At 52.4% G+C, this 26,602-nt stretch overlaps 2 protein-coding genes across 8 annotated transcripts in view; both read right to left on the bottom strand.

Moving 5' to 3' along the window:
* Positions 1 to 104: 104 nt before the first annotated feature.
* Positions 105 to 13,170, bottom strand: APOD (apolipoprotein D). 7 transcript variants are annotated; one of them, XM_084529125.1, is made up of 7 exons: positions 13,031 to 13,170; positions 10,789 to 12,725; positions 9,844 to 9,976; positions 3,745 to 3,894; positions 3,404 to 3,525; positions 2,097 to 2,185; positions 105 to 1,143 (listed from the first exon to the last, which is right to left on the bottom strand). In XM_084529125.1, the coding sequence occupies exons 2-7, from the start codon at positions 10,851 to 10,853 to the stop codon at positions 908 to 910; spliced, it is 795 nt and encodes a 264-aa protein (XP_084385251.1). In that variant the 5' UTR covers positions 10,854 to 12,725; positions 13,031 to 13,170; the 3' UTR covers positions 105 to 907. The 7 variants fall into 7 exon arrangements, with proteins under 7 accessions (XP_084385251.1, XP_084385253.1, XP_084385252.1 ...); XM_084529127.1 differs by lacking the exons at positions 10,789 to 12,725; positions 13,031 to 13,170 and adding exons at positions 4,278 to 4,601; positions 6,310 to 6,460 and having other exon boundaries at positions 9,844 to 9,971; XM_084529126.1 differs by lacking the exons at positions 10,789 to 12,725; positions 13,031 to 13,170 and adding exons at positions 4,278 to 4,601; positions 6,310 to 7,461 and having other exon boundaries at positions 9,844 to 9,965.
* A 379-nt stretch (positions 13,171 to 13,549) lies between these two features.
* LOC311441252 (D-beta-hydroxybutyrate dehydrogenase, mitochondrial-like) overlaps positions 13,550 to 26,602 on the bottom strand; it is a gene marked incomplete at its 5' end in the record, with an annotated part of 19,798 nt that continues 6,745 nt past the window's right edge. Inside the window, 3 exon segments of the mRNA XM_084529124.1 lie at positions 13,550 to 15,615; positions 17,119 to 17,271; positions 21,392 to 21,533. Coding sequence (XP_084385250.1) covers positions 15,134 to 15,615; positions 17,119 to 17,271; positions 21,392 to 21,533 — 777 coding nt within the window. The 3' untranslated portion in view covers positions 13,550 to 15,133.

Raw genomic sequence — 26,602 nt, 5'->3', positions numbered from 1 at the left:
CCTGCAGCCAGGCCCTCCCAGGCAGGAGGCAGAAGCACGGAGGTGGGCGCCCAGCTGACAACATTGCACACAGGCAGGAAGGCAGAGAGGGCCAGAAGCAGGTATTTGGATTTCATTTTAATGAGTTGCAGCGGTGCTATGTGAGCAGAGCTGGAGCAGAGCCTCTGGCAGGGCAGGGGCAGAGCCAGTGGGTGCACAGGAGGCAGTGAGCAGGGGGAAGCCTCGGGAGCAGAGGCCAAGCGAGCAGCCCCAACTCTTTCTGTCTGCTAATGGGTATGCTCGGAGCTCAGGTAGTGCAGGACCAGCCTCGCAAGGGGCACAAGAAGACGTGTACAGACAGCCGGGATGGAGCAATGCTGTTTTTCTGGACATTTTCAGACTTTAAAAAAGGCCAGACCCAAACCCTAGTAAGTAGATCTACTGACTTGGCAGTAGCTTCCACCTACTGCCCCGCACCAGAAAATGTGCTCAAAACACCCAGCCCCAGGCTGCAGCACTGACCCCCTGTGCTCAGACACCCTGTGCTCCCGGTGGGCCCAAAAGCATCAAAACAACTTATGGGTGCATGGTTCCCCCTGCGGCTAACATTTGCACATAGCAGCTCATAACTTTCTGCATCCCCCTGCTGCAGGATTTGCAGCAACAGCAGAGCTTCACGCCTGCACGTCAGGGTTTCTGTTCTGCACCCATCAGCTTTGAATCAGCCACTCTGCCAAAGTCAGGCAGAGTGAGATGAAACAGAGAACAGCAACAGAGGGAACAACAGCACGGAGTGACTCAGGGCTGGCAAACTACCATTAGCAAGGGGATTACTGCATTTCTCTGTTACAAAGAGAAATCTAATGGCTAATAACAAAAGCAACAAAGTTCATAGCTGGTCTGGTGCTGTGTGGCTGCGTGCTGGGAGTTACATCTCAGCAGGGCAGTTAAGCTGATCAGTGGGCATCATTTTCTCAGTGTCGATCTTGTAGGACTGGAGGACGCTCTTCAGGTGCTCCACGGTCTCCGGGTGCATGTCGGGAGTTCTTGACATAATCCAGGCGTAGTCAATGTGGAAGAGCCAGAGGATGTTCGTGCAGGAGTACACCAGTGAGTAGTTTTCGTAGTCGGTGGAGATTACCCAGTAAGGGGCAGAAGGCATGACTAGGGGAAGGAAGGGCTCGGTTACACGCGGCAGGTGACCCTCCCTGCACAGCAGATGGCTACAGCCTCACTCCTGGGGCTGCTCCCACTTCTGCTGCTGCCAAGCTGCACAGCTGCGATCAGCCCGGGGAGCTGTGATTTATAAAGTCCTAGCAGGACTCCTTGTTCTGCCAGAGGGACTCGAGAAAGCCACGAAGCCCTGAACTGGAAGGTCTTGCTGGGAAGTTAACACTGTGACCTGCACAGCTTGTCCAGGCCACCGAAAAGCAGCCCAGCCCGTAGCCATGTACAGGGTGCCTGCGTGGCATGGGCTGCGGGCAGAGGGGTGCAGGTGGTGCCTCCGTGGTGCCTGGGATGGGCTGGCTGCTCCCGTGAGCAGCACCTGCACCTCCTGTGCTTGTCCCCCCATGCTTCCAAATAACCATGTGAGTGCTGTCAAACAACCAAGGGAAAGGTGTGAGGAAGTAGAATAAGAGGGGGCGGAGGGCGGACTTATTCTCTCTTTCCCAAGTGTTGCTGCAGACAAGGTGCTGTGCCATGCGACAGGAACAAAATGCGCCATCCTTCGCAGGCCCCTCTGGTGCGTTACATTCACAGGGGAGGACAAAAGCAAACAAAACCACATTATTAAAGACTATTAAAAGGAGCTTGTAAACAGAGGCGGTGTGGGCTGGTCGCCATACCACCATGCCCACAAAAGCAAGCCTGTTCCTGCCTCCTGCACCAGCAGCGCTCTCTCTCCCCATCTGTGAAATGGCCTGGAGTGCTGGAGATGCTGCCAGTCTCTCTCACTTTGATTTTTTCATAAACACCCTCAAACCACCACTGACTGCTCCAAGCCCCATGCCTTCGCCCTGTGGTGCTGCCAAGCCCCCAGGCAGGTTCACCCCTGGCTCTGTGGCTCTGCACGGGAGCTGAGCCCGCTCCACGCCAGCAGCCCCACACAGACTTACACCAGTTGAAGCGGACACTGAGCTTGGCCGGCTCCTTCACATCCGTGTGCATGATTTCTCCTTCAACTTCGTTAACTTTGCCACTGGAACTAAGGGGGAAAGGACACAGAGAGAAATAGAATTAGGCGAGCTTGAAATCACACTAAGCGCATAGCGCTGCGCAGCCTGCAGACCGCCTCTGCCCTGCTCTGCTGTCCTGCAGTGCCCTTTGTGGTGCCAAATTATTATTTTATTTTTTTTAGGGGCTGGGGGACAGAGCTCAGCCTGGTGACTCTTGTCACTACTGCCTACGGGCAGCGAGAGCATGGTGCTGGGAGGAGCGGTGCAATGCGACCACAGTGGGACGCTGGCCATAGGCACGTGTTCACCGCTGTTTAACCACCTGCATTTTTTGGAAGGCAGCACACTCGTCCACACACCAATTACCTGGCCCTGCCTGGTGAGCTGGGGTTTGTTTCACTGTGGGTGCAGAGCACTGCCCTGCTGGCAGCAGGCTCTGCCACTTGGCTGCCCGTCTTATAATTGCACTTATTCCCCACATGCCTCCCGACCTAGACGCTGCCCGTGGGGCAGGAAACTTTCAGTTTCCCGTGAAACAGGAAAACCCAAGGAGGCAGAGTCTCACCAGCAGTGCCCTGTGCCACTTCGCCTAAGTCACTTTGTATCTCCAGCTCATTTTTTCTGTGTGTAAAAGACAAGGGGGAATGTGCATGCACGTGTGTGTGTGTGTGCCCCAGTGCCACCGTCCCCTCTGCCAGCACCAGCTGGCTGCTGGCACCTGTGCTGCAGGGACCTCACATCTGTGGGGCCGCCAGCAGCAAGGTCAGGGCGTGATGCTGGAGCCCTTGCAGGGCCCTGAGCTGCTGCAATCAGGACAGGGGTGTTCGGTCCCGTTGGGACACCCCTCCTGCATCTCCTGCAGGTGTTTGCTTGCCCGGGGCATCCCCAGCACGGGAGCTGCAGGGATGATGTGGAGCTGCTGGAGAGCAGCAGGGAAGCAGCTCCCTGCCAGACACAAAGCGTGTTGCTGTGGTGTTGTTGTGAGGCAGAACAAAGTCCCCACACCATGCCAGGGAGCGCAGGGACTGCGCTTCCCTCCCTGCTCACTCACGTGCTCGTCCTGCCCCTGGCACCCCGTGATACCAGGGCTTGTGGTGGAGCCACACAGAGCAACATCTGAGCCTGTGCCTCCCCCAGCACCCCCACACCCAGAAATGGGTGGTTTGGAGAAATATCACCCCCAGAGAGAAGGAGAGAGGTGATGGGAACCCCGCTACTGCAGGCACAACCTGCACGAGAACACTTACAGCAGCTCCTTGTTGATCACTTTAAACTTCCCATTCTCCTTCAGTGAGTAATTCGCCTGGATGCAGCTTCCTTTCTCAAAATTCGAGGGCAGCTTTTCTATCTCGTACCATTTTCCCAAATACTGAGAAAAGAAAGTCCAGAGAGAAGCTTTGAGCACCAGGGGCCGGAGCAGAGCCCTGCTTGGCGCGAGGCTGAGCGAGCGCTGCACCAGGTGGAGCACAGAGAACAGGACCAGCATCACCCCACAGCCATGGGGCTCCCAGGCCAGACCCTTCAAACCCACCCCATGCCCGGTCACCCCCCTGCTGCCCGCAGTGAGGTTTCAGAAGGCGCGTCACACCTTGGAGATATCGAAGTCCTCCTGCACGGGGGGGTCTGGGCACGGCCCCATGTGAAACATCTGCCCCTTCCCGAAGCCAAGGAGACCGAGCAGGACTGAGAGCCGCACTGCCGTGCCCAGCATGGCTGTGCCGGGATGCAGGTGGGAAACCTGGGAAGGAGGAAAGTGGCTGAGGTGGGCCCCGCGAGGCGGCGGGAGGGACAGCACAGCTTCGTGTGCCGGGATGTTCACAGCGCTGCGGGAAGCTGGTGAGGATCCCCGTCAGCACCAAATAAAGCACAATCTGACCCCCCGAGGCGTGCTGTGAGGAAGGAGATGTGCCGTTTTCCTGCAGCACACCCTCCCAGCCCTATGCCCAGGGGCACGATGCTGCATCCCCCTCCACTGGTGCTTGCCCAGCGCAGCCTCAGGGTCAGGACACTTTCTGGGCCAGCAGCTCCTTGGGAGCAGTGGTAGCATTTTCCCCAAGTTTTAAAGACAAGCCCAGCCCCAGGCTGCGAAGGGGCACTGCCTCTCTTCCCTCAGACACGTACCTTGGCTGACAAGGTGCAGCGATGCTCTGCGGAGGGCCGGGGCTGCCAGGACCAGCTCTGCAGCGAGCTCTCCGCCTCATGGCTTTATAAGCGTGCCGGGACCATCATTATTCAGCACCAGCACAAGCCACTCCCTGGTCCTAGACGTGTTTTGTTTTTTTGGAGGGGCCGGTCAGCTGCTTTAGATCTGCAGCTGGTACGAAGCCGGAGATGGGCTGCGACTTGGCTGCTCACCCAGGCAAACAAAGGCGCCCCGTGTGTCTGTGCTCAGCTCCCCAGCTGCCCAGCCGCCCACAGCGCCCAGGAGCAGCCCTCACCACGGCCCTGGGTGCAGATGGCAGGGAAAGAGAAGGGTCACAGCCCCCAAACGGCAACTGCAGCTCTTGCCTTGCTCCCTCTGGCCCAGGAGCAGCCACCGCCGTGCTCCCCGGGGTGATGTGTGACCCCTGCCCCATGCCTGGCTGGGGGCTCTGAACCCCTGCAGATGCTCGGGGCAGTGGCAGCTCAGGGACATGGCCAGCATCCTGGGGGATGCAGCAGGGGGACCAGCACCAGGGTGAAACTCCTGCCCGGAGGGGGAACGCTGCCTCCTCCACACCTGCCAGGCCACCACGCCGGGAGGACTGTCACAGCACGGGTCTGTTAGGTGACACGGGCGATGGCACATGGCCAGCAGTGTGTGCAGTGGTCATTCGAGGCAGGCTCTGAACCGTCCCCATCCCAGTCAGCCCCGGTACACGGGGAGGATTAAGCACCGAGAGGCATCGCAGGCTCATCCGGGGAGCCGCAAAGTATTTGGCAGGTATTTTTCTAGATTTTTAAATCTCATTATGAGTGGAAGATGCTTGTGCAATTAGCTCCGTGCTGACCTGACGGTTTTTCCAACAAGTGCCCACCAAATGATTCTGACAGCGGCGCAGTCAGCTGTGAACGCTGCCGGTCCCGGGGGTTATGCAAGGAGAGTTGAGTAACAGGCAGGATGCTCCGTGCCTTCAATTACATTTCCAAAAATCTTATCTCTGCTGAGACTTTCACTCCATGTGTGCTCTCACATGCACCATGTGCCCCCCTCACACATACGCACACACGCTCAGGAGCCCCTGGCTGCCCAAACGACACCCCACGAGCCAATGCCACCCCAAAAGGCCGTCTGTATAGGGTCAGGCCAGGGCAGCCCTGGGTGCCTTGAAGCAGAGCCGAGGTAGATGAGCCCTGACTGCTGGACCTGCCTGGGGCTGATCCCACCATCTCAAGGGGCACGCTTCTGGGCTCTGCTGGCCATGGTGGTGCTATGAGCCCGGCCACACGGAGCAAGGGGTCAGGGAAAAGCTGAACCTTCGATCGCAGCTAATTGTGGGGTGGGGAGCGCTCACCTCCACCTGGCAGGCGGCTCCTGCCCGGGAGCAAAGGAGCGGAGGCACATCAAAGGGCAGGAAGCTGGAGCAGGGGTGGGAGGACAGGAAGGAGAAGCTGGGGGAAACCAGGCAAGGGGGGAGCAGGAGACACGCTCCAAGCGCTTTGCACAGGAATGAAGCCTTCCCCACATTTCTGGGTGATGAAGCAGCTGCAGGGCAGGAGCAGAGGGGAGGGCGGAGCAGGGCAGGCTCGGGGGGCGAGGTGTGTGTGGGGTGCGTGGGCACATGGGGAGGCAGCAGCGGGTGCAGCAAGGGAAAGCCTTGCTGCCATAAGCCAGAGCTGCAGACAAAACCCAGCCAGCTGAGGGCCCGGTAGGACACTCCATGCCACTGAAGCTCCGTCTGCAGGTGACCCCGCTTCGTGTGGAGCGGGTTGTCCCATCACACACCCGACACCACCCTGAAACCAGCTCCTGGCACCTATGCGATGGAGACGCGTTAGCTGGCCAGGCCAGGGGACCTGACCCCGAGGGACAGGCTGTCTCATCACACCGTGTCCCCCAGCACCCCACCAGGGCACCTGAACTTCTTGCCCTGAGACCCTGAGGCAGCAGCCCTGGCAGGGAGGTGTCTCCTCCTTCAAAATGCCATCTCCTCCGTCCACCTCCCCCACGTACCTGGAGAGCACCATGGTGTACATGTATCTATCACGGTGTTGGCCGTAAGCTGCATGTGGAAGCACTTCTCCAGGAGCAGAGGCCGTGGTGTACGTGGGGTTGGACGGGGCCGGCTCGTGGCAGGCAGCTCCTGGGCTGCTGTCGCAGCAGGCTGGTGGGACAGACCTGGGGTTTTCAGCAACACCAGCACCTCAGCCCTGTGACGGGATCCGATCGGGACAGCCTGGAGCCTGCTCAAGCTCACAGCAGCCAGCAGAGCCTCTGGTGGAGGCCCTGTGGGGCCCTGGGCCTCCGGGTCCAGCCTCTGCCCATGGGAGGCCACCAGCTCCTGCCCGGGAGCTGCTCCCCCAAGGGCTGGCCCCATGAGGAGCATTCATCTCCCGGCGGGGCCTGAGCATCCCGGCCGTGGGGGGGCTGCAGAGCTGGGACAGGCCTGGCCTCAGGGCCCTGCATCCCATGCCCAGTGCTGGGGCCTCGCTGCAGGACCTGCGGTGTCAGGACAGGGACATCCCAGGTCTGAGACCATACTGAGGGGACAGCTCTTCCCCATACAGAAGGTGCCTTCCCTCCCTTTCTCTGTCTTCTCTCCTGCAAGTTCGTTGTGGTTGTTTTTCTGCCTGCTCTGAAGGAAACGTGGCTTTGGGAAGGCCAAACAGGCTGAAACGTGTAGAGAGACAAAAATGAGCCCGCAGGGGAAAAGGCAGAGGAAGGGAGGGCAGGTGGGAATTTTCTTCTGTTTCTAGGAGTGGCAGAAAGCGCTTTGAAATCTGTTTGTGCAAAACAGTGCAGGATTTCCAAGCACAGTTACGGTACCAAACGAAGCAGACAAGCTCTGGAAGCGTGAACTGGCCTCCGGGGCTGTGGGAACTCCGTCCAAGCAAGTGCACGAAAGATGTCGTGATCCACCTGCATACAATTAGTGAGCAGTCCTCCACCCTGGAAATTATCCAATTATATATTCAAAACACGAGAAACTAAAGAGGGGGACTTCAAAAGTTGTAAAGCTAAACAAGACGTTATTATTTGAGGGACAGTCCTTGAAGAACAGGCTTTGTGGCAGGGCTCTGAGGAAGGCTCTCCTGCCTGGTCTGTACCGCAGAGGTTTGGCTAGAAAAGTCGCTGGGGAGAGAAGCCAGTCTGGTTCCCACCTGCCTGAAAGCAGAGAAAAATGAAATAGAGCAAATGAAAATAAGCTCAGAGAGGTAAAAAACGGAGTGGGACAAGTCTCTGCAGACAGGACTACATTGCAGAGCCAGAGCTGGATCGGCAATAAGACTTGGGTCCAGCAGCACATCACCCTGGGGATGTGCTCACCCTAAAAACCAGAGCTCAGACAGTGCTTGGTCCCAGCTTTGCAGCATGTCCCAGAAGTGCCCTGCACTAAGGTCAACTGTACAGTGATTAATAAGGTCCCTTTTTTTTTTTTTTTGTTATTATTATCACCTCTTACACTACCAGACACGCTGTGCATTTAGCCCGGCTTTGCTCTCCAGAGAAGAGCCAGCAGCAAGGCGCAGCAGAAGGGGGCAGAGTAGCACCTCTGCAGCACAGGGCGGTGACACCGGCCCCACAGCCGTGCTGGGAGTGCTGCGGCTCAGCACAGGGTGCTGCCACCCTGGGGCGCCCCGAGCCAGGCAGCCCAGGGCTTGCCTCCCATGCTCCATCCAGCCCCTGGAGCTTTTGTTCCCGTGTGTTCATAATGGTTTTTTTTGCGGTCCTTAAGAGGTCCCCAGCATACCGAAACATTTTCCAAATGCTTTAAAAAATGTCATTAAGCACACTTAGAGAGCTTCTCCTGCAGGGGGACCTTCTGTCCTCCCTGGGGAGGCACAAGGATCTGCTCACAGCACTGCCGGGGCTGTACAGGAGGTGCCCAAGCACTGCTAGCTGACCCCCGGCACTACTTTCTGCAGCGAGCACATATTGCAGCACCTTAGCTCAGGAATGCATTAACGCAGTTACACAATTATATCTTCTGTAACCTATATACAACCCACGTGTTCCTCATGCTATAGGTTCACAGCACGTGGGTAGAGGATTTTAAGAGCCCCTTTTCAGAGAGACCGAGTCACATCTTTCAGCACATGCTGCAGATCATAGAGACAGCAGCCTAGGTGGTGGCTTTGCCCATGAATAGCTGCACTGAGGCCACCTACCCAGGGCACGCATGCCTTACAGTGAAACACAGGGCTAAGTGTTTGCTAGGCTGGAGTTTATGTTATACTGAAAATAAATAACATAAATTCAGGGGTCAGTGCTCTGACTGCGTTTCAGTACATAGCTACACTTCGAAATGGCACAGAGAGACCTTTCACGGCAAGTTTCAATCAAATGAGTTAGGAGAGTTTAGGAATAATTCAGACAGCATTAAAGCTGCTTTTATCTGTGCTTCACCCGCAGGGACACGAGCCAGGCCTGTATTTCAGTACAAACACACGTGGAGTGAGGCAATGGATGATTTATCCAATTACTTTGAATTTTTCCAAAAACACATGTCATAATCTCAGTCCCTGCCATGATTATTCTTACAAAATAGTTGTTATCCGTGGAACAGAGCAAAAGCTTCCCAAGCCAGGACAGACAGAAAGGAGCATCACATGAACTTCCCAGGGATGGGGTGAACAACCTGGGACTGGTTTCAAGCCCCTGAGTGCCTGTGCTTGCAGCCACCTCCCTGCCTGCCTCCTGCTGGGGGTCCTGCTCCTGAAGGACGCAGGCAGCTCGTGTGTGGCTCAGGGGCTGGAGAAGCACCGGAGGAGAGAAAAGAGGGCCCAGACACGCACAGGGAAGGTGCTGTGCTGCGCACCCACCGCCTGAGCACCCCTGGGCAGCCAGCACGCAGGAAGGAGAGGCAAGGACACGGGGTGCTGGCAGCCTGCTGACTGATTGCCATGGAGACTGGTTAAAGTCTCACCAGGAAAATGAGTTCTCGTGCAGCACCTGACCCCAGGAGGCAGCCTGATTGCTCTGGCGGCACTTAGGCAGCAGAAGACGATGCGGAGCTTTCCCCAGGCTGCTGTTCAGGGTCAGTGGGCACATGCCCGTGGGGCAATGGTTAACCTCGGGGCCAGGTTAAAAGCAGCTCAGCAGTGCTAATGTCTGCCCTCAGCCTGGCACCTTCCTGCCCCAGGCTATAAATGTTGAGAGGACTTTATAAAGCCCTTGCAGCAGCCTTCATGCAGAAGACTGCTGCCATATTTTTTATTCTACCACCAAAAGTATTTCAGCCTATGGAAATGGGGAGAGCTAACACCTATTCTGACATTGGTCCCAACAACAAAACAAGTCAACCAACAGCTAGGCAGTGCAGCACATACTTGTTGGTTTTCCACTTTCCAGCACACTTCCAGGATAGTGGCAGAGGTGGTGCGGGAGGTGAGGGAGCTCAGCACAGGCCGAGCGAGCTGTTCACAGCTTTGCAAGCCCGTGGCAGTGCCAGGAGCAGAGCTGCTGGAGCTCAGTCCTAGCCAGAAGTCTGTGTTACAGCACTACGGAAGTTTTCACATTACAGCACTAAAACAATCCAGCTCTTACCTGATAACTTCCCCAAATGCTCGCTCTACAATCACAGCAGAGATTTTCTTCAATTTCGGTCACCAGAGCTGCTCTGGCTGTGTGGTGGCGAGGACAGGGAAACTGCAGTGTCCTGCACATCACCTGCCAGCTCCTGCATGGCAATAACCTTACAGACAAGGGGCCAAAGCACCTGGCTTTGGTGGTGGACAGCTTTGTGGCTGGAAAGCAGTACTGCAAAACCACAGGTAGTGGGGTGGGCTGGGGCTGCTCTGTTACTGCTCTGCTTGCAGTAAGGGCTGGGAGGCAAACCGCCCTCAGAGAGAGGCATTAAACCACCCGAGGGAAGTGAATTGCTGCGTGTTCGCTGTATAATGGACACGATAACCACACGGGTCTCAGGCTTGGCCAAACCCTGTGCCCGGAGCTGCCCCAGCCCCAGCGAGGTGCTGCTGTCGGCCAGCCCACACCACACGTGCCTGGAGCTGGGGCTGTGCTGGCAGCACAGCTTGGCGGTGCAGTCATCCTGAAGTGTTGTGATGAGCTTTTTGCTACAGAGATGCTGCACGAGAAGGCACTGCATGCTGAAGATCACCCATCTTTGTGCCTCTTGGTAAGCTCCTGGTAAGCTCCTCTTGGAAAGCAAAACTACTATTTCACACCATTATTTTTAGGTGAAGCCTCAGCTCTGCTACCTCCCTGAACAAGTGCTAGGGGAGAACACACCAGGGCTGTATCAGTAGTACCCTCAGGCTCCCAGCTCCACTGGGAATGAATTAACTCTGGCTGGCTCCAGGCCAGGCCGTGGAGGTGGAGCTGGCTCTGTTACAAATTCTCATGCTATTTGTAGTATCTCTCCCATCCCCATTGCTCAAGTTGCCAGCTGAGAAACTTGCTGGTATCGGTTTGGGTTTGTTTCTAAGACATTTCTCAGCACTGTGGTCACACAAGAAGCTGAAAACTCACCTTTGGAAACCCCAGCCAGAAAGGCAGGTGCTGCTGTTGCCGTTGCGTTGCTGTTTACACAGCATCACTGTGTTTGGGGCAGCCTCCAGGCCAGGAAGATAAAACCATTCCGTGTTTCCTGGGTCTTAAGTTTGCAAAATGCTAAGCAAGTCTCCTACTTCAGGTGCACTGGGTGGCACTGTTGCAGAGCTGGGTGCAGCTGAGCCAGCATCGATCAGTGCAGGGATTCAGCAGCCTTACTCACACGTGGTGCCTGTTGTAGAGGTTTTCAGTACAGCTTTCTGATCTTCATTTGACATATTATTATTATTATTATTTCCCTCCAGCTGATAATGTTATTTTTCTTTGATTTCTTTTCAAGGGCAACATCCAACTGAATTTCTGCATGGCGGTTTAAACCCATGGCTCCAGCTAGCAGAAGTGCTGGGTAGGATGGCACGTGCATTTCCAGCTTCTGCACCTGAAACCCTGAGCCTCATCTCCTTGTCAGACCAAATGAATTTCTTCTCCAAATGCTGTTTTTCCCTCAACCAAGCAGACTGCAGGGTGTAATTCCAATACAACACAGTTCACTTTTGATATAATCCACCTCCTGACTGATTCTGCAACCATTTGAGCTCTCTCAGCCGTATGAGAACAGCAAACCTAGGATGTCACCCACCTGCAGCAGTGGTAAAGACTCCTGGAGCCCAGAGGAAGAAGCATACAGCCTCACTGGCTGTGCAGCTCAGCGTACAGGTAAAGACATAGAAGACTATCATTGGGGTATCTCCGTAGCAACTTCTTGCCCCTGCCTGAGACGAACCACTTCCTCTGCAGCTCTTGCAGCTTAGACAAGCCTTCTGCTTCCTCTTGACTTTCGTAGATGATCTTTATTTATTCCACCTGCAATAAACTTTGTCTTCTAAACGCCCTCTCTCCCTTTGCTGCTAGTGGAGGTTTCAAGTTGGGTGTCAGCCAAGAGCCACAGGTGCCATGACGTCAGGGACATGCACTGGGACTTGTCACTGTTTTGGGACTTGTTTTGTGGTCGATACAAAGAGAACCTGGAGCTATTTGGAGTCCCCAGACAGGTTCACAGTGCTCACTTGGGGGGCCCCAGGAGTCCCCTTGCCGTTAAGCTAGACCAGAGCAAACACCACGCAGAGGACGACTTCTTGGCTCCCGGAGTTATCACAACAAACCATCCTGATCTGAACAGGAAAATAGAAACATTTTGCAAAAGCTGAAGGATGTATCAAGGAACTGTACTTTGGCCATTTTCCAAAGCATCATAAGGAACGTGCAGAAAAAGGAACAAGTGCCATGGTCTGGGCAGCTTGCCCCGAAAGGAAAGCCACAGGCACCTTCAGCAGCCTAACTCCTCACAGGACACCACATCAGCAACAAGCAGGGACTTCCACAGGATTTCCACTGAGCTTTCTTCCGACTCCTCTGTCCTCCAGCTTTGGAGGTCACTCTCAAATGGAATTTTCTTCCCTCTGTTATTCATTAGCAACACAACGATCTGCCCTCAACATCTGCACAGATGCAACCCCACAGCACAAAGCAAAGGTTTAGCTGCCTCGGGGAACAGATTTCACAAACAAGTTTTCAGTGGACACTGAGCAGCCGCAGGAAGTTCAGGATGGGAAGGGACCTGCTCAGTCATCTTGGCTTTCTCTGCTGGCTCAGAGCTCACGTGCCCACCTGCACTGTACAGAAACATTTGGCACTCACTCTTCCCATGCCTGCGCTCTGCTCCTCTCACCCCGACATCCACTCGGAGCTCCCACCAAGGCAGAAGTCAGACCGGGTGCTGGCAGCTCACCTGAGCTCTTCTCAGAGGGGCAGAGAAAGGGGCTGGTGCTCACATGCTGTGAAATCGCAGCCGTGGCTCTGGCACGAGGTCCTTGCACGGCCTTGGACAGTTCTTGGCTCGCGAGTCTCCGTTCTGTCTGTAAGAAGAGCTAATCCTTATTACCAGGCAGCTGTAGCACTTGGATTAATTACATGCAGAATGCTGAGGCAACGAATAACGCGTATCACCGCTCCCCCAACGGTGTCATTTGAGGAAACCACATCAAACACAAATACTGATAATGTGTGCGTTTGCAGAGGCCTCTCTCTGGCTGCCTTTTGCTAATGAAACATGGGAGCTGTGAGACTGCAAATGCGCTGCTGTTCTCAAAAAGCCACGTGCAGCTCAGGCAGTGCACTTACGCAGACACAGACAGACACAGTTGGATGCAGCATCCCCTACCTGCACAGCAGAGACCTAGGCAGAGGAGGGACAACTTGGAGACTCATTAAACACCACAAAGACTGGGCATGGACAGGCACTGTGAATGATTCCCAAGCAGAGCCCCCAAACAGGGCTTTTCTGGGGAAACTTTTCTGTAAGTCCTTCTTCTGCCCATTCCCACCAGCAGCACAGACAGGGAGCCTGTGGAGGAGGAGTCCTGTGCTTGTCACTGCCCCAGAACAAAAGCACCCAGCAGAGAAGAGCTGTACTGGCAACTGAAGCCATCACCTTGAACATCCCTTTGCCCTTTCCTCCATGTAAACCTGAGAAACTTGCTCTTTGCCTCCTCCTTTTACATCCTAAAAATGGACAATATCATCCCCCTTCTTCAGTGAAAACTACCTGCACTCACTGACAGCCCAAACACCCGCAGAACCATGGTCATCTCCTTAATCACTGAGCCCAATTAACACCCAATCTCAGATTCAGAGCGGGAGAAAGACAGCATAGAAATGAGCACCAGAACCATGGACGTGCGCTTCACAAATCTCACAGTTTATTTTTCTCTCTGTGCAAATCATTGCTCCTTATCATTACTCACATTTCACAGTGCAGGGGGTAGAAGTGATTTCAACACTGTTTAAACAAGCTGAGGCTCAGTGGGATTGCTCTTGGCCCTGGAAACCAGACAACCTCCACGTGCTGGTGATCTAGAATGAAGAACTGCATGGCTGGCACTTTCTGTAGTTACTTGTAATACAAGCTACCTCCACAGCATCTCCAGGGGAAGGCTGCTTTCCTCCTCAGGCATCGCAGCACTCACAGCTGCACCCAGACTCCAAGCAGTCACAGACACTGGCATATAAAAAGTTTATGGCACAGCTTCCGAGTCACAGCTAGCTGAGACAGATGAGGGAAGAGCAAATGGCAAGCTCTTTTCATAGTCACTTAAGCACACATAGTTAAAAACAGAACCAAGTTTAGCAGCTGAATGGGAAACTGGCATGTAGAGTGTGAGAGCAGATTCCCACTAGCACCTTTGCTGGAGGTCACCGCTCAGAAAGGAGCGTGCTGTGAAGCCCAGCAGCCCTGGCACCTGGAAAAATGCCTCAAAGTCCTGGATATGGCCAACAGGAGAGACCCCTGGGGATACTGTGCAAAAGTAGCTCCTACCAGTTATCAGGAGTGCTGAGGAGACAATCACATGTGACATGGAAATTTCCTTGTGCGATATTAAGTAAAGGAAACGTGTTACCTGAAGCACCCTTCCAGAGCTCGTAGTCAGGCTGCTCTGACTGCACGGTACCTGATGGAGCAGTTAGAGGTGGCAAATTTGTTTGCTACACCAGATTCACGCCTGTCCCACAAACCTCATCTGCAGTGGGGGGAGAGAGGCTGCAGGCGCAGCATCCTGAGGGATGGCTCAGACCTCGCCCATTGTTAGCGGGGCTTTGCCCAGCCCCGTCTGTCTGCAGTCACTGGCTCTGGCAGCCCCTGGCTGCAGTGCTGGGAGGGACGAACCCTGCCCTGCGGTTGGTAATGAGGCTGTTTAGAGGCACTGGTGTTGTCTTCAAGGAAAGAGCAGGCAGGCATGGAGCAGCAGAGCTTCCTACCAGTACCATCAAAACAAAGCAGGGCTGTGACTGACCCATTTTGAATCAAATGGAAAACTCAACTTTTGTTTCCCATTTTAGATTTTTCCCTTTGAGACATCTCATAGCAACAGCTTTGCTCTGCTGTTACCAGCCCGTCCTTGTAAGGAAAAGCAAGAGCCCGTTAAAGAGCCAAATTTATCACTAAGGGAACTCTGCTGACCTAGTTACACCAGCCACATATTTGACCCATTATGTTAACCTTCCTCTGCCTTCTCCACGGTTAAAAGGAAAATATCTTTCAACTTTAATCAGGGCAGCAGGAAACACAAGGACCAAAATTAGGGAAAAGACGGAAAAGCCATGCTTCTCTCAGCATCCCACAACACACAACCTGAAGCCATAACCCAAAGCGAAAGCACAGGCATCTACAGGGGAGAGGCATCAGCAGCAGGTGCAGGACAGGCCTACGTGAGCTCTAAGCCGTGCATACATACAAGCACTGGAAGGATGCTTGAAGGAGAGCCCTTCACAGCGTGGCTCCAGGCACGTAAAGCCAGTCAGCGAGGGCAGTGGGCAGGTGAGTCATGACCTGCAGCCTCACCCACCAGCAGGTCTCCATGGGGTTGTAGCGGTTGTTCGGACGCGTGGAGGTGAGCGCATCGCTGATGTCATTCAGCACCAGAGACATGTCCTTCAGGCCGCTGCTAACGAAGGACTTCATCGTGGCCACGTGGCGAGCGAAGTACTCGCGCCCGTAGTCCTCCCGCACCGTGTCGCCGGCTCCGCTCCACAGCGCCTCGGCCTGCCTGTCGATGCTGTCCTCGGTCAGGATGCCGGTCGCGGCCACGAAGTTGCTGGGCTCGATGAGGATGACCCTGACACCCCAGCGGTACATCTCCTGCCGCAGGCAGTCAGAGAAGGCTGCCACCCCGTACTTGGAAACGCAATAGCAGGAGCGGGATGGGCTCGCCATCCGTCCTAACATGCTGGTGATATTCACCACGCGGCCTGGAGGGGGAAAGAGCAAGGAGAGGTGATGGGCTGGCTGTTCCCAGCTAGGAGGTCAGGAGGAGCTGCAGAAGAGGCAGTCAGAACACCCCGCTAAACAGGTGCTTTGTTGGATGACACTGATTTGTAAAATCCCTATCTTGAAGGGGGGTCCAAACTCCCTGTCAAGAAGCATCTCTCCCCTGAATCAGGAAAGGCTGACCCCCTCCATGGGCAGTACACGTGCCTTCCTCCACATTACAAAAGATTTCCAAAGCATGCAAGACATCTCTCTCCTTCTACTTTCCAAGTAAGGCAGTACCCATATCTTCTGAGGCTACCAGCTGGGTGCTCTTACAGCAGCGTGCATCAGCAGAACCAGGGGAGGTTTCTCCGAACCTGCAGCACGAGCAGTGCAGCCTGCTCACCCGGCTGGCTGCCCAGGGCTGCCTGGAGTGTAACATGCCTGGGATGAACAGAGAGGAGCACCTGACATGCTGCTATGGGGTAGCAAAGAGCTCTTCTCCTAACTCCTACCCATAGCCCATGGCAGCCTGATGCAGAGCTCTGGCAGCTTGTGTTCGACCACGCACTGCCCAGAGACAGTGAGAGCAGCAGTGGGCAGCTCTGTCCTTCCCCAGGACACGCTGCATGTCATTATGGTTTCAGCTGCACTCACAAACAGGCCCTTGAAATCTCAGCAGCTATTTTTGCAGAGAGGATTTGCACAGCCGTGGAGTACGACACCCTTCTGCAGCTTGAAATTTTAGCTGAGAAACAAGTGGGTGGCTCTGCTCTCTCATTCCAGACCTGAGTGCAGTTTGGAGGGACTGTGCTAGCCACCTATTGACCTGATGGGTAAACGGCCTTTTGTAGCGAGATGGGCTTCTTCAGTGGGTGCTTACTTTCTAAAAATGGTACCTGAGCAATGTGCTCCATGTAACCCCTTTCTGTCCTCACAGAGCGCACAGCTGTGCCAGCATTCTCCCACACGTGCTAAATAAAGAAGCTCTTCAGAGTTTTGCTCATACGTAGCTATTTTTTCCCCCATAAAACAAAGAGTTTTGATGGTAACCATCTTCTTGTAAGTTATCTAAAATGGCTCTTCTTGACTCCACCACTCTGCAATCAGCTGCAAACTGAGTAACGAAGGGATTCCGCTGTCCAAACATAACACTTGGTGCGACTTTGGAGGCCAGAAGTATTTTGTCTGGTCCCAGTCACTTTTTCTAAAGGTGGCCCAGGGTCCTGTGTCCGATCTGCCAGCACTGCCTGAAGATCTTTAGTATCCTGGGATGTTTAAGATCGCACCTTTGTAGTGCCTAGACTGACCCCCGACAGTGGCGGGTGTCACTGAATCCTTGCACAACACGTCAAACATTGCTGTCTGTTCTGCCTGAGTGCCTCAGACAGCCTCCTTGGACTGCACGGGCATTCCTCAAAGCAGAGTCTGATTCATCCCTTTTAGCTACAGTTCTTTGCTGTGCTGCTGAAGCTCTCTGAGCCTAGCCACACCGCACGTACCTTTAGCTCTGCGAATGAGGGGCAGGAAAGCCTTCGTCACCCTCACGGTACCCCACAGGTTGATCTCTGCCACCTCCTTGTAGTTGTCCAAACTTGCAAACTCCACCTCTCCAAAGGTCGAGACACCAGCATTGTTCACCAGGCCCCACAGACCTGCCGACAAGCGCATGGTTAAGGAGCGGAACAAGGAAGAGTGTCAGAGAGAAGCAGCCCTCTTTGTTCAAAGTAACCCAACTCCTCGACAAAGAAGCGTGAGCTTTTGTAGAAAATAAATTGTACAGGAAAACCCAGCAAGGAGAAAAAATACATTCTAAAAATACCAAATGTGAAGTCAGCAGGGCTTGTTTGGAGCCCCTGGGATGGTGGGGGGGGGGCATAAGCACAGCTTTCCTGAATGTCTCCCTCTAAGGGCAGAGGCTGTACTTGGTCTGTACAGCTGGATCTCCCTGACCCTCTCTTATGCCCCCCCGTAGGTTCTAAGTTTGTCTTCTCTCAGTGACTTGATCACGTCCTCTTGCAATCTGGAGGGGGCTGGACTCTCCCTCAATTAAAAAACAAATCAACAAAAACAGAAGGAAAGCAAGTATCTTAAAATCTAAATCTACCTCATGTCTCTGGGATGTGACTCGCTGGTTTGGGATGTGCATGGTGTTGATCTGCAGGTTTGTGGCCCAGTTACCAGCTCCTGTAATTTCGTCCAGATATTTGGACTCCCTCAAACCTAACTATACCAGGACATGGAAAACTTACAACCAACTCTTAGAACTACTAGCATTTACAAACTTTTATTGTGCATGCAGTGTCTGACCCTTCGAAGCGATTACTGCAGGAGTCCCTACGGCAAACATCTGCAGGACTGAGTCCACACTTTGTGAATTTGCTGTAGCACATGTCTCTGCAGCCATAAACTGCAGTAGGAACAAACAGAAGAGTTGGAACAAGATAACAGAGTTGTTCAGAGTTGTTCCTTGTTAGAAGTCCTGCCACACATCCTTATTTTTCACCGTGTAAGTAGCCAGCGGGAACTGGGGCCCTTTTCTGCTCCCCAATCCTCCTCGTACCACTAAGAACAAATGCAGAGCTAGGGAGAAGTTTTCGTGTCCAGGGAGCTCAGACACTGCTATCAAAAGTCACCCATGTCATGCCACCCTGATGATAAGCTTATCAAGCTCTCCAAAAAATTTTGGGCTGTTTGCCCAGCCTCTGCTCTGTATCTCCTGTGCTCTGATGTAACCAAGTCTTTTAATAACTTCCAGCTTGTATTTATTCATGGTGAGATAGTCACCTTATATTGTACTGAATACAGTCCTGCAAGCAAATTGTAATATCCCAGCTCTGCCCAATAAATACCAATGGAATTTGTCCTCTGGGAGCATTTAAGAAGCCCAGCTTGCCCTTCTTAGACTGGCTGTCTACTCACATGATGGCCCCAGTAAGACTCCTTGCCCTGCTGCCTGCTGAGTTCGTTTTCCCTGCAGGCTTTTGGCCAGCTGTGTACAGAGGAGGTCATGTCCTACCTAGTGATAACAATGCATTAACCATTCCCTTGTCATCTGTCCCAGAATAGATTCACCTACTCACCCGTCGCAGCTGCCATCACTCCAGCATTTCCCAACCGTCAGGTTGGTGTCCCAGCACCCCTCCTGCCCTGCATTTCTGTTTCTAGCAGACAGTGGCAAACGCTGCTCCCCTAGGTCAGCTCACTGGCCTGCACCTCTATCCTCCTCCAGAACAACCCCAGGGGCTGTTTCAGGTAACAGCTCTGTGGTAGCCTGCAGCGAAAGCCAAGAAAACATCTTGCTCCTTACCTTATCCTTACCTCTGTTTCATTAATCCAGGTTTCTAAATGCAGCCAGGTTGTTTTATTCCTGCTTTGTCCAAGATCCCCTGCCTGTCACCAGTGCACTTATTGAAGCTGTCAGCTTTAACGGGCCAAGATCACTCAGAAATTCATGCTCATTTGGCATCCAGCACAGCATCTCAGCCTGAATTGGGTCCCCTGCGTTGCTGCAAAGCAGCCTCTAATTTCCAGCAGGGCCTCCATGGTAACAGAGCATTTGATAGTGTAATTTCACGAGTAACAAGAAGCTATGCACATCAAGTTTGGCAGGGATTTACCAAGGACCACAAAAGACCTAAATTGGCAGTCCCAGACTGACATCTGCAGTGTATTCCTGGTTCTAAACTACTCTGTAACCATTTCCCATTTCTTGTGTTATGTGGCTAGATGCGGGGACTTTCACAAAAAAGCTACTTACAATACTTCGTGCTTGGAATTTGCCTGCCCAGCACTCAGGTTATGCTATGTACAGGCCCAAGCACTGATAGTTACCTGGTCACGAGGCTGTTGGCAGGACAGTGGTATGTTTACAGAGCAGGGCCTTATCACCATGAGTTCTTTAATGTCAACAATACAGTGGGAACTACATAGGACTGTGAAAACAAACAGCGGCACTCCCATCAAAATGACTTTAGCCTCATGTACATAGCGCAGGGAAGAGGTAGAAAAGTAACAGAACTGTCCTGCGCTCCCTCCTCTGGGGCTGCACTTGGTGTGCAAGGCACCTCAGTCTCAATGCAGACCTGACTGAGCACTATTTGTTGTCAAGCCCCAAACCTTCGTCACGCTGAGGATCCTAAAAAGAAGCCTTTTCTGCTCTGCACACAGTGCTGCAGCAAGCAACGCCAGGGTAAGGCTCTCAAGAGCAGGAGGAACCAGTCCAACTCGCTGATCAAGGACGCAAGACTTCACTGTTACAGCTACACACCAGGTTTTTTCAAACACTGCTGCGTTTGGAGAAGCAACAGAGCTGCCCCCTTACAAGTCCCCACTCAGCGGGAAATGGCTCTGAGCCACCACGGCTGTTGCTGGGTTCTTCAGGAAAAGCTTGAGGAGCTGTGAAATGTGCAGCGAGGGCTGGATGGTCGCGTAGGAAGAAAAATCATGCAGAGAGAGCATGTGTGGGAACAGAGCTCGTACGTCACTCGGTTACATTTCACATGCTTGTTCCAGGAGGAAGGGTGTGCTCGCACAATTTGCAAGGGTATTAGAGCTACTGTTATTTACTAGCTTGGTATGTTTGTATGAACAAAGACATGCCCATGGCAGCCTCACCCATGCCTCAAGAGGAGAGATCACCCTCTGGTCATACAACCCACAAGTCCTGTAGCCACTGATATGAAACTTCAGCTGCTGCCCAGCTTGCACAGAGCCTGCAGAGAAACCACAGCAGGGCAAGAAAGCCTCACAACCTCACCACATTGGAAGAGGTGAGGTGTTGCACCAGGCTCTGGCTGTAAGCTCACATCCCACGGCCAAACCACTCACAGGAGGAGCTGTCTGAAGCCCAGTCCAGGAGCCGAGCTGTGCTGCAGCAGTGATGTGGCCATCCATCCTTCCCCAGGCACCAAGCAAGCCCACAGACCAGTGCAAGGGTAGACGTCGAGCACCTTGGCACCAGCAGCATCTTGAGCTGCCTGGGCTCCCATGGGCTGCTCCTACCACAAGCACCCTGCTGCTTTTCCAGCCCCACACACATTTGCCAGAAGGAAGCAAGCCTGCTTCCTTCCAGGGACTGTTATCTTCTTCCACATGCACCTAGGGCCCCTGAGCTGGACTCACGCCTGAGGTGGCAGGTGAAATAAGGTGGTCTGTGCTGAGCCCACCCTGGATTATGTGTCCTATCACCACCGGAGTGTTGCATGGCAAATAAAACATGGATTGGCCTGGTTGAAAACCAGACCAGGCTTGGGGGCAGGTCAATCTTACAGACCAGCTCAGCACTCAATTACACAAGCAGGCTGTGCCAGCACAGCAGAGGGAACAGCAGTAAGCAGCCAGGGCCCGTGGCCTCCCCACTAGCAGGGTCACTACAAAAATGTCTGTGTGAGCTAGGCTCCAGCAGCAGCCTCAGAAGGGAATCGGGGTCTGGCCACCCTATTCTTTCACGGACACTCAAGGAGAAAGAGGCAGGCTGTTGGGGACGTGCTGCCACACATCACTTTTTATGGGATGTGGGGTTAAAGCCTTACCCTCTAAGCCAGTCTTGGTCTCTTGCCCTGCCCCTGAAGTGCTGGCCACAGGGGAATTCTCAGCAGCCTGAGCACAGCCCGGCCTGTCAGTCACACACGTGCAGGCCTCCAGGCTTGCTAATTGGGTTTGGGCAGTGCAGAGCAGGAAAAACCTGGCCAGAGTAGGGCCTGCCCCATCAGAAGGATTCCATGAGCACACCAAAGATGCTGCTGGCCCAGAGAAACAAAGATCCCCACATACCTTCCTCTGGGTCCTTCAGGGTCCTCTTCACAAAATCCACAGCCTGAGCCACCTCCTCATCACTGCACACATTCATCTGTAGCACTTTCATGCGATCTGACTTCATGTTCTTCAGCTCCCTGGCTCCATCTCCATTCTTATCCTGCTCAACAGAGGGGAAAGACGTGCTGCTAAGAGGGACAAGTAGCAGTGATGCAGCCTGCAGACAGGCATACTGACACAGACAGAAAATACGAGCTATTGACACTGCACAGAGCAGGTAAGCAGGGAGGCCTGGTGCACAAACAGGCACACGAGCCACATGAACCAGTGTGCAACCCGTGGGCTGTTCCTATTCCATCAGCGACCCGCTGCTCTGAAGGGCCACAGAGCTCTTTCTGTTTGCTCCTCACACAAAGGGTTTCACATCCATAACACTGTCAAATACCGTGCCAGCCTCGAATTATCGTGGGTGACTGCTGCTTCAGTCTCTGTGCTCCGCAGGTAACGCAGCAAACATTTATACACAAATCAGAACCAGATTTTCCAGGCTTAAAAGCAAAAGGCTAATTAGTTAGGCACCTTAGTCATCTAATTCCATAATATTGGCTGGCTTCTAATGAGATATTGTCATATTACTTTGAAAACAAGACAGCAGGGACACCTTTGGCATGCCTAACAGCAACTGTTGATGCTACAGGCTACAGCAGAAAGTATTTACAGCTGAACCTAAGTAACAACAATATTCTGCTGTTACAATACAGCAGAGCAGGATGCACAAGGATGCAGTGCAGTGGAGATCAGCCACACAGGGCAAGATTATGGACATGAGGCATGAAAGGAGGAAGCTCTGGCCAAAGAAGCAAGACTCTTCTCTAAACTACAGATAAGAATGTGATGGCTATAATTTCCTTCCTATCATTTTCTTGCCTTTCCTCTTTTCTACCAGGTCCTTCTCACCTTCTCTGTCAGGACTTCCATTTCAAAGACAGATGTGGAAACGTTTAAGAAAGGTAATGCATATAAAAACCACATGAATTTAGGATGGAATAAGGAAGATAGTTTTGAGCCCTTAGTTTCTTAACACCTCACTGCTGTTATCATTAGGGACACCGTTACTATCATTTTTTTGTTTAGCCAAACCTAAACAGGGTTCAAATTCCCAATTTTACTTGGTCACTTGCAGACAGGATTGATGCGTATGCCTTACAGCCATTCTCAGATGGTATACAACAAATAACACTGAGCAGAGCAGAGGTTAGCCATGCGGTTCCCCCAGCAGGCTTGAGATTTAATTCAACCTCCTCGCTGATTTACAGGCTCTGCCTTGTTAGGGAGGCAGAAGTTCTGAATTGGTGAGTCACCATGCCTGGCTGCCACTCTTCCCTGCGTACTCGATACCAACTCCCCCAGCACAAGGGCAAACAAGGTGAGCAACACTCCCCCAGTCACCTGCTCAGCTGCCTCCACAGAAAGGCGGATGCAAGAACTGTGTTATCACTTCGTTTTCCTACGCTTATCTCAGGCTGCCTATTTAATGAATACAGTATACAACACCTTGCCTCTACCTTCAGTGCAGTGAGCAATGACATGCAATGAAGGAAAAGAGCTGAAATTCCATCTTGGCCTTGAGCAAAACAGGGCAGCTCTGCTAGCACCGACATATAATTATTCCAGAGCTATAATAGCAGATATCAGCTTCTGCCCCCATGGCTGCGTATCATTGCACAATTGACCTATTTCCAGGTATCACAAAAAGAGAATAAGGATCTGAAGCTTTCTAATGCACAACAAACAGTGACAGCTCATACCTAGCCATGAAAAGAAACTCTGGAAGTGACGGTACAAGTAGTAACAGTCATCAGAATAGCATATTCCCTTTCAAGTGGGTGAGGGTTGTGTGATGCCTCACTCAGTTCGCGGAAGATGCTCTTGGATCTCAGCTGTGAGTAATACAAAGTGACTTTTGGCTACCTAACGGTGAATAAAGTGGAGCTAATTCTGCTTGTAAAGAGAGAGGTTTACTCTATCTATATGGGAACAAAAACTTAAATATATCCGTCGTCACAGAGCACTGAAAAGACCTTTCCATGCATATTTTTATTTTTCATAATCTTCAAAACAAAGAAGAAATACTTCCACTCTTTTTTGTGAAGAAAAACTGGCAGTCCAGTAACTTTAAAATCCAGCATAAATTGTATTATTCACATTGAAGGCAGTTTTGCCCTATCACCAACACAACCCCACCTGCGATGTTACCTTCCCAGCTACAACTTGTTGGCAAAACGCGCTGATCTGGGAAGACTGACTTCACCATGAAGTATCTACTGGAACCACTTTTCATAGTGGACACCATCCCAGCTGTTATTTAACTGTAAAACAAATCAGTTAACTCTATATTAAGCAACATCCAGAAAGCCTGTTAACAAATAAAGCAGGCATTTATTTTGTGGAAAGAAGTGAACACCATTTATGTTCCGTGAACTTCAGGGACAGGAAGCACACTGCACTGCTCAGACACCCACGTGGTGCTTCCTCTTTGTTTTTTACATGGTGGATTTGAGTCTGGCATTTGTTCTTCCTCACATACTGGCTGGTTCCTCCCCCTTCCGATGGCATTGAAGGCCACCCTAATAAAAGCCCCTGAGATGGTGACTGCAGCAGCATGTCCTCCTTGGGCGCTGTGTGTTTGCAGACCTGAGCTGTGCTGCAGGCACTTACTGCTCCCACCAGCAGGTCCCAAGGCAACAAAGCCTACACCAAGGAGGGCCACTACAGCCCAGGGGGATCCCAGGAGAGATCCTGGCAGCGCTGGCCCCATTGCTCCTGCAAAACTTCTCCCCACCACCCCCTTGCTGTCACTTTTTTCTTTTTTCTCCCAGCTTCATTAGCGCTAAAAGCTGTCAAGCTCCAGCCCAGCCTGCTGCCCAAGCACCCTCAGGAGAGGCCCCCAGGGGGACTTGGCCATTTCCTCCCGCCCCCACAGCCCTCGACACCTCCTGCTGCCTACCTGACCCTGCGCCTAGCAGGGGCTGCTCCTGCACTCGGAGAACAGCAGCACCACAGCCCTCGTGCCCTGCTCTGACCCGCAGCATCCCGGTGCAGGACAGGCAGCTCTGCAGGCACAGAGCCCTGCTGCCACGGGCTGAGCCATGGCTTCCTTCCAGGGAACCTTGTGGGATGAAGGATTAGATCCTGGCAAGGACCTGGGCGCCTGCAGTGGGATTTCAGTCGGAAGCAAGAAGCCATAAACACAGTGCTGAAAACCCTCCCTGAGCTGCTTCGATGTGACTTTGATGCGACTGCCCCCCGATCGAGCTGTGCCCTGCCCTGCCGTGTCTCCGGCTGACTCGGTGGGTAACGTTCTCCTATCACCACTGGTTCCCTCGTTGCCTTGCTGCTGCCTACCCACACGTTCCCTTTCTGCATTTCCTCATCGGAATGCCTTGTATTTGCCATTGCTGGATTTCAGCTATTTGTTTTCAGGCTGGTTCTGATCCTTTGGCATCATTTTGCACCCTACTCCCCCAGGAGCCTGTAATCCTCCCTGCTTGGCACCACGCACATTATTTTCCTAAGTGAACTCTCCATTCCGTGGCACTCCTGAGAAAATTTCACTGGGGCTGAAGAGCAGTCACATGCTTAGGGCATCAATCTGCTCACAAGACTATGAGGGACTGTGTCAAAACCCATATTCGAGATGCATTTATTCCTTCCCCTTTAACCACTCTGCTGCTTAGCCAGAACGAGATTAGGCTGACATGGCACAGCCTGTTCCCAGTAAACTTAGACAGTGCAAATCACACTGTGAGCTAGGCATTTATAAAACTGACAGTTCAGTGTGCTGCAACTTCATCCCGTGCACTGAAGGTGAGCTGCCTGGTCAGTTATTCCAGAGCTCTGTCTCCCTTTGGGAGACAAGTACAGTATCTGTCCTTTTCCAGTCCTCTGGAAGTACCCTGGCCTCCAAATGTTCCTGAAAATATCACCCACGAGACAGAAACCACTTTGGCTCATCCTCTCAATGTTCTTTAGTACATTCAGTACCTTAGGAAAAACTGCTTTACCGTGAGGGTAGTCAAACACTGGAACAGGCTTCCTACAAATGTGGCTGATGCCCCATGCCTGTCAGCAATCAAGAGGCATTTGGATAATGCCCTCAGTAGCATGCTCTAACTTTTGGTTAGCCCTGAAGGAGTCAGGCAGTTGGACTAGATGGTCTTTGCAGGTCCTTTCCAACTGAACTACTCCACTCTGTGTAATCAGGCCTGGTGAACCCAAACCCATGCATTTACGTAAACATTCCCCATCCTTCCCCTTTTCCATCCTGCAGAACAAACATCCCCACCTCCTCATGAAAATTGCTGTCAGGAGGCATCTGAAAACAAATTATCTTTTCTTCTTGCAGTAAGATCAAAGAAAATAAGCAATAGACTATTTCAGTAGATCTTATTTTCAGATTATTCTGTAACTGGTCTCTTTACATTTTTCCACCTTAATTCTAATATATTAACGAGATCTTTCCCTGTAGACTTACTTATCCTTGCTAAACAAAATCCCTTGTGCACTTGACCCTCTCCAGCAATATTTCAGCCTGCTTTCAGTATTCACTACCAATTTCAGTACTGTTCATCGTGTAACTTTATTTTTGGCTTCCTGATCATTACAACTCCTTAAGCACTCGACAAGGTACCTTCCTGTATTTAATCTAAGAGCTTTCTGCCACTAGCAGTACATCAGGGATCCTTTCATTCTCAGCATAAAAGCACCAAGTAAGTGATGATGGAATAACTATGTGTGAACTAATAGCCTGGCATCTGCTCTTTGACAACTGCCCCCATACCTGCTCTGACCCCGCAGTGAACCTACAGCAGCTCAGTCTTCTTTCAGGACAGGGGAAGTTTCCTTGCATTTGCCACGGGCAGTTACATGCACACTGACCCATCACCCCTTCCTACAATGACTATATGCTTTTTTTTTTTTTCCCTTGGAGCAGTCAGTTCTAGATTTATAGCCTTTCATCTCAAGCGCATTCTGCCATTAAGTTTTCAGTAAGCTGCTCATCAAAGTTGAAACTCCTAGGACTTTCTTTCCCATCAACCATCTAAACCACAAGGCTGTTCCATAAGGATGCTGCCTGCCCCAAGAACTGCAGAAAATATTCAGCTGTGCCACTTCAGCAACAGCTATCCAGGTAATTATGTTGCTACCAGACCATGTCCTTCAAATGCA

Source organism: Aythya ferina (genome assembly GCF_964211825.1).
Source record: "Aythya ferina genome assembly, chromosome: 9".
Classification (NCBI taxonomy): domain Eukaryota; kingdom Metazoa; phylum Chordata; class Aves; order Anseriformes; family Anatidae; genus Aythya; species Aythya ferina.
This window is presented reverse-complemented; position numbering and strand designations above follow the sequence as displayed.

Coding starts and splice junctions, on each gene's coding strand:
- APOD (XM_084529125.1), bottom strand. CDS start 10,853: ATGCTGTGTAAACAGCAACGCAACGGCAACAGCAGCACCTGCCTTTCT. Junction 3,526..3,744: donor AGGACTTCGATATCTCCAAG/GTGTGACGCGCC, acceptor TTCTTTTCTCAG/TATTTGGGAAAATGGTACGA. Junction 1,144..2,096: donor CAGTGTCCGCTTCAACTGGT/GTAAGTCTGTGT, acceptor TCCTTCCCCTAG/TCATGCCTTCTGCCCCTTAC.